The sequence below is a fragment of the Pelodiscus sinensis genome, chromosome 23, assembly GCF_049634645.1.
Source record: "Pelodiscus sinensis isolate JC-2024 chromosome 23, ASM4963464v1, whole genome shotgun sequence".
Lineage (NCBI taxonomy): Eukaryota > Metazoa > Chordata > Testudines > Trionychidae > Pelodiscus > Pelodiscus sinensis.
In genome coordinates, this window is record NC_134733.1 from 6,568,526 (window position 1) to 6,580,831 (window position 12,306).

General features: G+C 49.4%; 1 protein-coding gene across 1 annotated transcript in view; it reads left to right on the forward strand.

The window, feature by feature from the left end:
* IGSF21 (immunoglobin superfamily member 21) overlaps nt 1-12,306 on the forward strand; it is a 298,036-nt gene that overhangs the window by 175,299 nt on the left and 110,431 nt on the right. Inside the window, exon 3 of the mRNA XM_075906417.1 lies at nt 8,721-8,842. Coding sequence (XP_075762532.1) covers nt 8,721-8,842 — 122 coding nt within the window. The remainder of the gene's footprint in view (nt 1-8,720; nt 8,843-12,306) is intronic.

Here is a 12,306-nt window from a genome sequence, read left to right on the forward strand (position 1 = left end):
GATTAAGACAAGACTACACAACACGCAGGCTCCATTGAAGTCACTTCTGCTGATATTAATAAAATGCAACATTTACCTGATTTCCACCCTTATGACAGCACTTTTAATGAGCAATGACAGGGCAGGAATTTAACTACTAAAATGCGTAGCAACAGAAGACCATCCCATTGGCTACTTTTTTGTTTTGGCTTCACAACGGTCCAGGAATTTAACTGCTAAGATACCTATCAACCCAAACCGCACCACGGTCCGCAAACAAATGGACTGCAGGCCACATGTTGAGTAGCCTTGCTCTATGAAGTGTCTGGAGGGCGGAGTTCTGCAACATATTTTGGTTGAATGGAGTTTGCACTAGGAAGGGGGTGGGAGGTTCAGCCAAAATAGGCTGCTCAGCTCCAGCGTTGGGCTCTAAACCAGGCTTGCACGACTCGGAAAGCGGTGAGGGTCATATTACTCCAAAGAAAACAGCTGCGGGCCGCTAATAGGGATGTTCTCCCAGAAAATACCGAACATGCGGGCTAAAAAATTTTTGTTGAGGGGAAAAAAAAAAAACCCCACGCGTGTCTCCACTTGGCCCCCTGGCATTTGTGTCTCCTGCACCTTGCCCCTTAGAGCCTTCCCCTTTCTCCTGACCTGCCCTCCTCCCCTCAGCACAAGCTCCTTCCCCTCCCCTACCTGGCTCCTGCCTTCCAGTTTGCGGGGCTGCCGGAACCTTTTTGAATCCGGCGGTTGCCGGCTGTGACGTCACAACGCCACGTCACGCCAGCATGCCGGCATCCCGCCCTCTGGCTCGCGCCCCGCCTCCTTGCGCTGAAGCTGCTTGCAGGCAGCCCGGCGGTGAGAATCGCCGCACTCCCCCTCCCGGCGGCGCTCTGCTCCTCCATCCGGCCGGCGGATTGGATGGGGCTGTGCTGCCTGTAGTCAGCACGGGCCGCATAGTGAGCCCCTGGTGGGCTGTATGTTGTGCAGGCCTGACTTAAACCAGCCTGAACCGTGGTCAGTCAACTGCAGGCGGTAATAAACCCCCCTGCAAGGGAAATGTTGCCCACCGGCTGAGCTGAATTACAAACCCCAGCCTTGCCACGCGTGTCACCTTTGCACACGAGGGAAAGGTATTTGCCACGCTGGCAAAGCCCTTGCTGCAAAACGCCTCGAGGCAGCATAACCGGACTCCCAGCTCCGCTCTGTGGCAGCAGCTTTTTATTTATCGTGTCGTTCTCTGTGATGTACATGGCTGACTCCTTCTCCCGTGTATTCGCAAAGTGCTGCGCCTGGATTTTATTGGCTCCATTTGTGCAAGCCGTTCCCATATAAGCTGCTGAATGACTCTGAAATAGCTTCAAGGTGCCAGGAGCGCATTATTCCCTTAGCACGTTTACGTCTTTGCTTTAAATAGATATGAGCCCGACATGCACAATTTGGATCCAGAGCTAGGCTGTGAATAGCTCGGCAGCCAAGAGCTGCACTGTGATTTGGCCCAAAGAACACCAGTGAAATTCCTATCTGGGATACGGATTCCAAATGGCTCAGACCCAAATCTGGATTCCTGATAGTCTAAGGCTGTGTCTACACTGGCCACTTATTCCGGAAAATCAGCCGCTTTTTCGGAATAACTTGCCAGCTGTCTACACTGGTCCCTTGAATTTCCGGAAAAGAACCAATGATCTATTGTAAAATTGTCAGTGTTTTTCCGGAAAAACTATGCTGCTCCCGTTTGGGCAAAAGTCCTTTTCCAGAAAACTGTTCCGGAAAAGGGCCAGTGTAGACAGCACAGTAGTGTTTTCCTCAAAAAAGCCCCGATCGCGAAAATGATGATCGGGGCTTTTTTGCGGAAAAGCACGTCTACATTGGCACGGGCGTTTTTCCGGAAAAGGTTATTTTCCGGAAACTGTTCCGTTTTAAGCATTTCCCGAAAAGGGTGCCAGTGTAGACGTAGCCTAATTTTCAAATGGACTAGATCAGGAATACAAGATCTAGGGAGAAATAGAAGAGCCGGTTAATGCTTGAATGGCATTTCAAAGTCCCTCAGTGGCCGTTTCCTTTAGTTCTTCTTGCTGGCCCACTGAGACGTGCAGAAAAGTCACATATACAATGGGCTCTTTTTGTGTTCCCAGGGGACAGAGCCACCTTTTCTTCACAGCAGCATGAACCACAAGTCACTCCTTACTCATGGAGATCTATCATAGAATACTAGGACTGGAAGGGACCTCGAGAGGTCATCGAGTCCAGTCCCCTGCCCTCATGGCAGGACCAAATACTGTCTGGAGTCTAGACCATCCCTGCTAGACATTTATCTAACCTGCTCTTAAATATCTCCAGAGATGGGGATTCCACAACATCCCTGGGCAATTTATTCCAGCGTTTGACCACCCTGACAGTTAGGAACTTTTTCCTAATGCCCAACCTAAACCTCCCTTGCTGCAGTTTAAGCCCATTGCTTCTTGTTCTATCATCAGAGGCCAAGATGAACAAGTTTTCTCCCTCCTCCGTATGACACCCTTTTAGATACCTGAAAACTGCTATCATGTCCCCCCTCAGTCTTCTCTTTTCTAAATTAAACAAACCCAATTCTTTCAGCTTGCCCTCATCGGTCATGTTCTCTAAACCTTTCATCATTCTCGTTGCTCTTCTGTGGACCCTCTCCAATTTCTCCACATCTATGCTCCCCATTGCTTGCTGAGCCTCAGGACACGTGGGCTTTTTCTCCCTAATGTTGCTTTCTTGCCCCTTCTGTCTCCTAACATAAGAGCTAGGGGTCACCAACAGGGCTGGCCTTACCATGGGGCGAACTGAGGTGGCCGCCTCAGGTGCCAGATTGTGGGGGGCGCCACTAGGACCCAGAGTGTAGAAAATTGTGTCTGCTGATGGTGCATGTGTATTCTCTCTGCTCTAGATGCACAGAGATGGTGGAGTGCTGTGCTGGAGGAAGGAGGGCAGAATTAAGACCTTTCAAAGTTTTGGCCCAAGTGAGGGATAGGGGGGCATCATTTGAGCTCCCCACCTCAGGTGTCAAAATGTTGGGGGCCAGCCCTGGTCACCAAATGAAATGAATAAGCACCAGGTTTAAAACAAATGACAGGAGGTATTTCTTCACACAACACTGTCAACCTGTGGAACTCCTTGCCAGAGGATGTTGTGAAGGCCAAGACTAAAACAGGGTTCAAAAAGGAGCTAGGTGGATTTGTGGAGGGTAGGTCCATCGATGGCTATTAGCCAGGATGGGCAGGGATGGTGTCTGTAGTCTCTGTTCACCAGAAGCTGGAAATGGATGACAGGGGAGGGATCACTGGGCGATTCCCTGTTCTGTTCATTCCCTCTGGGGCACCTGGCATTGGTCACTGTACGAAGGCAGGATTCTGGGCTGGATGGACTCAGTATGGCTGTTCTTATGTTCTCATCATAGCCAGCAGAGCCACAGCGCTGTGATGTAAGTAGAACGACAGCAAGTGGGGGTAGCGGCTGTAAGGAGAAGAGAAAAGTGTGGGGGCTCCTTCACGGTGCCCCCCTCCCCCGAGTTCGCATTTTGTCCCAGGGCTACTCAACAAGAGGCCCCATCCCCATCCCCACGCAGCCAGGACCCTCGCGGAGTGCTCAGGGTTAGATTTGCATCAGAAAGATGCTGAAACAAGCGGTAACATGCAGCCATGCAGCAGCATGAGTCATTTAAGCGGCTCCAAGTTGTGTGCACACTCAGCCCTGCTGCTTGGGAATGCTTTGAAAGCCCTGGCCTCTTTCTTACGGCACTAGCATGGCTCCGGGACCCTCTGGCAGTCTGCAGGAATCATAGCCCCACTGCCAGACCGCAAAAGCCCACTGTGTGAATATGGATCAAAGTTTCTTTCTTGTATTTTATCCTCCCCTCTGGATTTTTTTCCCTTCTTTCTCGCTTTCTCCCATTTATTTTTTTAAACTTCGTGCAGATTTGTTTTTGAACAGCCTTAACCACAAAAAGTGTGTGTGTCTTTGGGGGGGGTTGCAAATCTGGAAGCTTTATAGAGAATGGGAGGGGGCACGGGAACATAATCCCCACCAGCCTTTTACAATAAGATTCCTTTAACAAGAAAATCAGACCAGCTGGCTGCAGATAGGAGTCAGAGAAAATGAAGCCAGCAAAAAGGTCCCTGCTCGTGTGATGGGGTAGCAGAGGCTTTGTAGAGATAACAGCCTGGCAGATGAGAGTGAGGTGGTTTTTTAATCATTTGTGGGGAAAGGAAATCAAAATCTAGAAGCGGACACAAGAGATGGGGAGGGGGGGTTACCTTCAAGGTCTGCACCTTTTCTGCCCTATAGCTAAGATACTTGCCTAGCTCTGTGACAATAGCATCTGAGTGCCTCACAGTCTCTGGAGAGCCAGTGTGCCCCAAAGTTTTGGCCCAGGCGAGAGAGCATGGGGGCATCATTTGAGCTCTCCGCCTCAGGTGCCAAAATGTTGTGGGTCAGCCCTGGTCACCAAATGAAATGAATAAGCACCAGGTTTAAAACAAATCACAGGAGGTATTTCTTCACACAACACAGTCAACTTGTGGAACTCCTTGCCAGAGGATGTTGTGAAGGCCGAGACTATAGCAGGGTTCAAAAAAGAGCTAGATGGATTTGTGGAGGGTAGGTCCATCAATGACTATTAGCTAGAATGGACAGGAATGGTGTCACTAGCCTCTCTTTGCCAGAAGCTGGGAATGGATGACAGGGGAGACCCTGGGTGGTAGAAAAGTGCACTTATCTCCATACTATGGTGTGATTTTGAGGCCCAGAGAGACTCACCCACAGTCACCAGGGAATCCTATGGCTGTGCTGGACCCAGGTGTCCTAAAAGTTCCACTGCTACTCTAACCACTGGACCATCCTTTCTTTTCTGGGAGGAGCTGGGGATTGGGTAGGACTCAGAAATGGAGGTTGTCATGCTCCCCCCCCCCCATGCTTTATACAAATTGGCTAATGAATATGAATATGCATAACCTGATGCTTTCTGTAAAACCGATCATATATCAATTAGAATCTGCTGAATCTGTATATCCTATTATTGTGCATGTATCATTCTTGTATGTGAAGTTAGAAATATGAAGTGTGAATCTGGTGTTCATTTGAAGTGTGCTAAGGGCCATTAGTGATCCTTAAGGAACTTAATGGCTTAGCACTCAAACCAACAATCTGTGAATGGTTTTATTTTTCTTGTAAGCCCAAACTGAGGTTGGCCCTTGTAAACATGCCACCTGGTACTGGACTCCATCCTGAATTTAGTACTTTCCCTTGGGGATGGAGAAACTGAACAAAGGGTTCCTGCCCTGGGGCAAAGTCTGTTTAAGGAATGGAACTCAATCAAGTACTGGTCTTCATCAGGCTTGGGAAATTGCCTTCCTACTGCCAGAGGATGCACATGAAAACACCTGGGAACAAAGAACTGTAAGGAAAGGGGGAAGGCAAAGCTGCTGGTCCCAGGTCAGCAAAAGATCAACCCTAGTCTGAGATAACAATAGGGGTATGTCTACACTACCCTCCTATTTCGAAATAGGAGGGTAATGTAGACATACCGCAATTGCAAATGAAGCCCGGGATTTGAATTTCCTGGGCTTCATTTGCATAAGCGGGGAGCCGCCATTTTTAAAACCCCGCTCGTTCGAACCCCGTGCCGCGCGGCTACTCGCGGCACGAACTAGGTAGTTCGAACTAGGCTTCCTAGTTCGAACTACCGTTACTCCTCGTGGAATGAGGAGTAACGGTAGTTCGAACTAGTGTTAGGTCCTAGAAAAATAGGCCTAGTGCAGTTATGCTAAAGCAAATGTAACAAAGGTTTCTGGGTAGTCCCTGGGCAGAACTGGAGATAGGTTCAAGCAGGGACGCATCCTACACGCTTGCTCAAGTTGGCAAAATGAGATAAGCAAGAAGCTGCATTTTTGTACCTGCTGTGATGAGGAACAGTTTGTTTTGAGAACTAATAAGGAGACTCCTTGTTTCTGCTCTTCCCGTTTGTTCCAGACTCCCTGTTTATGTTCTCCTTTGGCCATAACAAACTGTCTCCTTGTTGCCCAGTACCTGTCTTTTGGGCTGATAAGAAATTGCTGATGCATTATGAATTGCTTAAAGCCATGATGTACAGTTGGCTAGGTGTGCATGGGTATTGGAGGTTGTAACTGATAAAGGGGGGGTTGATTGCTTGGGCGAATAGTCTGTGACGCGATGGAACTGTCTATATAAGCCTACCTGTAAATGAAATCGGGGCTGGTTCACTTTGGAGACGGGCCGCTCTCTATTGTTGTGTGCACCATTCAATAAAGAGCTTGTGATTGGATCTTGCTGGTGTTGCCTGTCTCTTTGCGGTCAGACAACGAACAGAGGCCGTCCGGGTTCGAGTCCCCGACACTAGGAAGCCTAGTTCGAACTACCTAGTTCGTGCCGCGTGTAGCCGCGCGGCACGGGGTTCGAACGAGCGGAGATTTAAAAATGGCAGCGCCCCGCTTATGCAAATGAAGCCCGGGAAATTCAAATCCCAGGCTTAATTTGCAATTGCGGTATGCCTACATTACCCCGCTAGTTCGAACTAGCGGGGTAGTGTAGACATACCCTAGCTGTTTAGGGTAAGACTTTGTGTGTAACCAGTTTCTTAGTAGATTAAAATTAGCTGGTGTGTTTTGTTTATTTATTTTGATCTGTCTGTTTTCACTTGCAGTCACTTAAATCCTGCTTTTTATACATAATTAAAACACTTTTGTTTATTGTCAAGCCCAGTGTAAATTAATTGTTACCTGGAGGGGGAAAGGAAGCAACCACTGTGCATATCTCTCTTTCATTGATAAAGCGGGATGACTTTATGAGTTTTCTCTGTGTAAAATGTTAACACAGAGTAAGATGGATTTATCTGGGGTTTTGGTCCCTTTTGGGGGGGGCGTTTCCTGGGTGCTTTATCAGTAGCCTGATAGCTGAATCCAGCGGGGTTGTCAGACTGAGCTAGTTTGGGAGGGGGCTTCTCCTCACTTTGAAGGGGGCGGGGCTTCAGTGGAAGAAGTGGAGCAGGGGGCAGCCAGCCCTCAGTGGTGCTCGATGCATGCCACACTGCCCTCCAGCCAGCCTTGAGAACTGCCCTGAGCATGTGGCATAGCGCTCCGGTGATGATTTTAAGGACCTGGGGCTCCAGCCACTGATGTTCTGCTGGGCCCCAAGGCAACTGTCCACTTTACCCCACCCCTCCCTCCCACCATTGGTGGGCCTGGATCAGTCCTTGTACAGCTCAACTGGTTCCGAATCTGTGTTGCTCTGCAAGGGGGTGATTACCCCAGCTCTGTGCCTTGACTGGGAGAGACCGGAGATTCTGGCCCAGCAGGACAGAGTGGTGGGGAGCCCCAGAGGGCAGGAGGTTGGGCATCCGTGGCTTGATTAGCACACCGGGAGCCTACTCCAAGGGGACTTCTATGATCCATCCCCTCATAGCGGTCTATGGTTTTGGGGGTTGTCTGAGAAGGTAGATTAGTTCTTGTTCTGTGGCTCTTCTTACCAGGTTATTCCGTTGCTCTTGGGGTAACGGACATGTCTGGCTGTTTTATGAGGGGATGTCTGAGGACACATTGGCTACATCTAGATTGCATCCCTTTTTCGTAAAAGGGATGCAAATTAGACGTATCAAAATTACTAATGAAGCGGGGATTTAAATCTCCCCTGCTTCATTTGCATAAAAATGGCTGCCGCTTTTTTTCCCGCACGGAGCTTTGCTGGAAAAAAGCGCCAGTCTAGACGCAGATCTTTCAGAAAATAAAGCCTTTTCCGAAAGATCCCTTATCCCTTATTTTAAGAGGGATAAGGGATCTTTCGGAAAAGGCTTTATTTCCCGAAAGATCCGTGTCTAGACTGGCGCTTTTTTCCAGCAAAGCTCCGTGCGGGGAAAAAAAGCGGCAGCCATTTTTATGCAAATGAAGCGGGGGAGATTTAAATCCCCGCTTCATTAGCAATTGCGATACGTCTAATTTGCATCCCTTTTACGGAAAAGGGATGTAATCTAGATGTAGCCCTGGAGCATAGGATGGGCGGTCTTGGGTAGTGATTTATAAAACATGAGAAACACTTACTGGAGATAGGGGAGGAACTGAACTCCTCGATCTAAAGACCCTCAGATTTTGGTCTCTCACTGTAACAGGTCGGGCCAACAACTCTGCATTAGAAACCCTCTAACCAGGCCAGTGTCTGATCATTAGAGGAAGATTTTGGTAGGCTGTGCTGGTTGCTGTGCTTTACTATCAGCTAGCAGAGATGGGGACACCGAGGCAGCCTGGGGCAGGTGGCATGGGGCCCACGAGCTGTGGGAACTAGCCCAGCGAGACTCAGGCTTGTGTATTTTCTGTGTAACTTTCACGGACCAGCAGTAGTCACTTCAATTCATTGTGACGGACAAGACAATGCAGGAAAAGCCCATGCCTCATTCAGAGCCTTTTGCTGGAGAAACGTGTTTTTGTTATGCAGGGGTTTGAGCTGGACTGGTCTCTTTGTCCCTGCTGGGATCCTGCTTGACCCTTAAAAAGCCATCCCTGCTTTAGCCTGAAATCTTGTGCATCAAGTGTAGAGATGGAGCCAAAGACTCTGTATCTGAACACCTCCGAGATTCAGAGAGTTTGGCTATGAACTCGGTAGCTTGCATCCAGTGCTGGTGCAATAAGATGTAAGTTGCTTTATCTGTCTGCCCTATTAGGACAACCCCAGCTATCAGATTCTTATGCACGTGTGTGTGTCCTTGGCAGGTCACGGATGGTGGTACCATCAAACAGAAGATCTTCACCTTCGATGCCATGTTCTCCACCAACTACTCGCACATGGAGAATTATCGCAAGAGAGAGGACTTGGTGTACCAGTCCACAGTGCGGTAAGCCACTCTGCCTCTATTGAAGAGACTTCTCAAGGCTTTCCTAAAGTATAGGGGATGGTAGTTTCAGAGGCGTGTGCATGTGTGTCTGTCTTCATCCCTGTCTGAACTATGCAAACCCACCACGAGGCAATGATAAAGCACAGCCAGACCGCTCATTTTTGGGACAAGTGTAACACATGATGTATATTCTGTTTACTCTCTTTGCTCAGGTCTGTTACTCACAGCTCACACCCACGAGTGTAGGTTATCATCCAGAGATCATAGAATCCAGTGTCGACAGCACAGTACTGTTTTCCGCAAAAAAGCCCCGATGGCTAAAATGGCGATGGGGGCTTTTTTGCGGAAAAGCGCGTCTAGATTGGCCACGGACGCTTTTCTGCAAAAAGTGCTTTTGCGGAAAAGCATCCTGCCAATCTAGACGTGCTTTTCCGAAAATGCTTTTAACGGAAAACTTTTCCGTTAAAAGCATTTCTGGAAAATCGTGCCAGTGTCAACGTAGCCTTTGTTTAACCAGGATTTAACATTCCGCGTGGGGGTGGCTGGGTGGTGCTGGTGGCCAGTGATTTGCAAGTGGTCAGACCAAGGGGCCCTTCTGGCCTTCAACTCTATGCAGACATGAGCTTCCCATATGTAGAGAATCAGCCGTGGCTTGGGTCACCCCGAGGCACCTGCGTGTATCTGTGAGGCTTTGGAGACTGGGATTAAGGCAACGCCAAACATTACCGTGGCTGTATGGAGTGGAGCGGGGCCATTGCTTTCTCTGGCTAAGTTCAGTTCTGTGTGTTGCTCATCCCTGAGAGCCTACCAAAGGCCCTGATCACGGTGTGAGCCCCGCTCTTGAGCGGGATCTCCTGAGTTTGTGCTGATTTCTTGTGGCCTGATTCTCCAGGGCCCAGCCCCTTGGGCGGTCACTTACTGCAGCGGGGTGGGTCTGAAACGGCAGCATTTTGCACGCACCCGCCCTGGTGCTTGCACCCAGGGGCTCTCCTCTCCAGAGCCCACGGTGAGCACGTTAATGTCTCTGAGGACAGCGATGGACACGCGGTCACGCTGACCTCTTCCCTGTTCCCACTTGCATCACCCGGAGAGCCCATCCGGAAGAGGCACATCGGGAGCCAATGAACACGCCCAGCCTGGCCGAGCCAACCAAGCATTGTCATTCATGATGTTCCCTCTCGTGATTCAGAACGTGAGGAGAGCGACCGAGAATGCGACCTGTTCTCTCCTGCCCTGCCGGTGCCGTCCTCGAACCTCCCACCTTCCTCTCTTTCTCAGCGTCCTCTCTCCTCACCCAGTTCTGAGTATCTGCCCCCCCTTGGCAAATGCTGATTGGAAACTTGGATGCCAGTAATTTGGGGGAGGAGTCCCCCCCCATCCCCTCCCTACTCTCCTCTGTCTTATGGCAGCTTCGAGGCTGCTGTTCAGTGAAATGCGAGCAGCTGCTTTGGATGGACATGTCAAGACTTTAAATGTTGGTGCCGCGGTTATTTCCTACCTGCTCTCATCCCAAGAGCAGGGAGAAGGGAGGCATTCGAGAGGAAGAAAGCTTTTAAAATAAAAATGAGGGGAGGGGGAGCAGAGGCAGCCCGCACAACCCAAACATTTTATGAAGAGGAATCGAATTGTAGACAAGGGCTGTTGGTGCTTTTGCTAGATTGGCGGCAGGACTTGGGGGATAAGAACGCCGCATTTACATATAAATGAAGATATTTACAAATTAATGCATTTCAAGCAAGAGAAAAATCCCGGCATCGCAGCTGTCAGCGCTTCCTCCTCTCTTGCTGGGGGAGCGTGAGAGAACGAGGCGAGGAAGATTACCCAAACGCACGACAGCAGGAATGGTGCAATTGTCAGAGGCGAAGTGGAGGAGAGATCCGCACTTACGTGGATAGCTTCTCCCTCTCCTTAGCCCTTCGCTGCAGGAAAAGACACGGCCACTTAAAGGCAGAAAGAGCATCTAGCGATCCCATAGGACCTGAGAATCTCCCTGGAAATTAGAAGTAGATTTAGGAGCTTGGTACTCCATGTAATATAGACGGAAACTTCCTCCCCTTCATACATACAATTCTCCAATGAGTTCTGCCTGTTTGTTTCTCCTTTGCCCTGTATTTTCAGTTAGCCTTTTGTGCACAGCGATTCTTCTTGACTTGGTTGTGGTGACCTAGGCTAGATCCTCATGGGCCGTGAAGTGCATAGCTCCATAGACTTCCGGAGTTGAACATGCTCAAAAGTGCCTGAGTGATTTACGAGTCATGCCAGGTTTACACTACAACATTTTGACAACATAGCTGAGTTGGCCAGGGGTGCGAAACACCCACTCCCCTCCAGCCGACAAGCTATGCTGGCAAACCCCCTATTGTATCTACAGCTACGGTAGCATCAGAGGGCTGTTGGCATCACTAACATCATGAAGGGAGGCGGTGTTCCTGTGCCAGCAGAAAAGCTCCTGTTGGCATCAGCTGTCTCTACACTGACAGTCTTTCCCAGTAGGGCCTTGCAAATCCGTGGCAATCCACTTTATATCCACGGGCATCCACAGCTCATTTTTCAGATGAAGAGGCAAACGTGGGCACCAATGTTGTATCTGTGCAGGGCTCGACAGACAAGGCCGAAGTCCCATTTTGAAAAGTGACAGAGGCACTCATGAGCCTAAAAGTCTCAATAAAAGTCAAGGGGACTCTTTCTCAGGGCCTAGAGGGTTGTAACTGTAATCAGGACTGCACTACGCTAGGTTAGCCATTCAGGCTAAACATATGAAATAATGGTCAGGCGGGGAAACTGAGGCAGGAAGGGCCTAGCTCAAGCAGGGCAGTGGCAGCCCAGGAGTGGAACTGAGGCATTCTGAAGCCAGTTCAGGGCCCTACCCACCAGGCCATGCTGCCTCATCAACTTATTTTTAAATGAGTCACAGATAATTATTTTAATTACTGGTTGCCGCATGAAACATCCTGTTTTGTCCCTGTCTTAAAAATGCACCAGTTCCTTTTCCCCCCGAAGTCATAGCAGCTATGTCGTACGAACTGATCCCTATACATAACTTCCTCCACATAGACCTAAATCATTTGGTTGGCCTGACCTGTCCCTTTGATTCTCACAAACATTCCTTCGATGATAAGGTGACTGCAGAATTGCTCACAGCCCTGGACATTCAATGTGATCTCATTAGGGCTTCCGCTAGAACTAGGGATGCTGCAGCCATGTGGCCGATAGATTCCCTGCTGTCCCCCATCGCTCAGGCATGCCCGCACACTCAGCAGTTCGTGTTCCAGATAATGTTACTGCAGGTCTCCAAGGGAAGGTACCGCACGAGCCTGTTGACAATTAAAGCCTCTTTCTCAGCAGCTTGTTAGGACACTAGCAGCCATTCAGCTGTTCCCTGGAGAGAAAGGCACCTGCACGGGCCTCGCCATTTTCTAAAAAAACAGCTTTGCTTGTCGACTGGAGCTTTGCTTTGCTCCTTA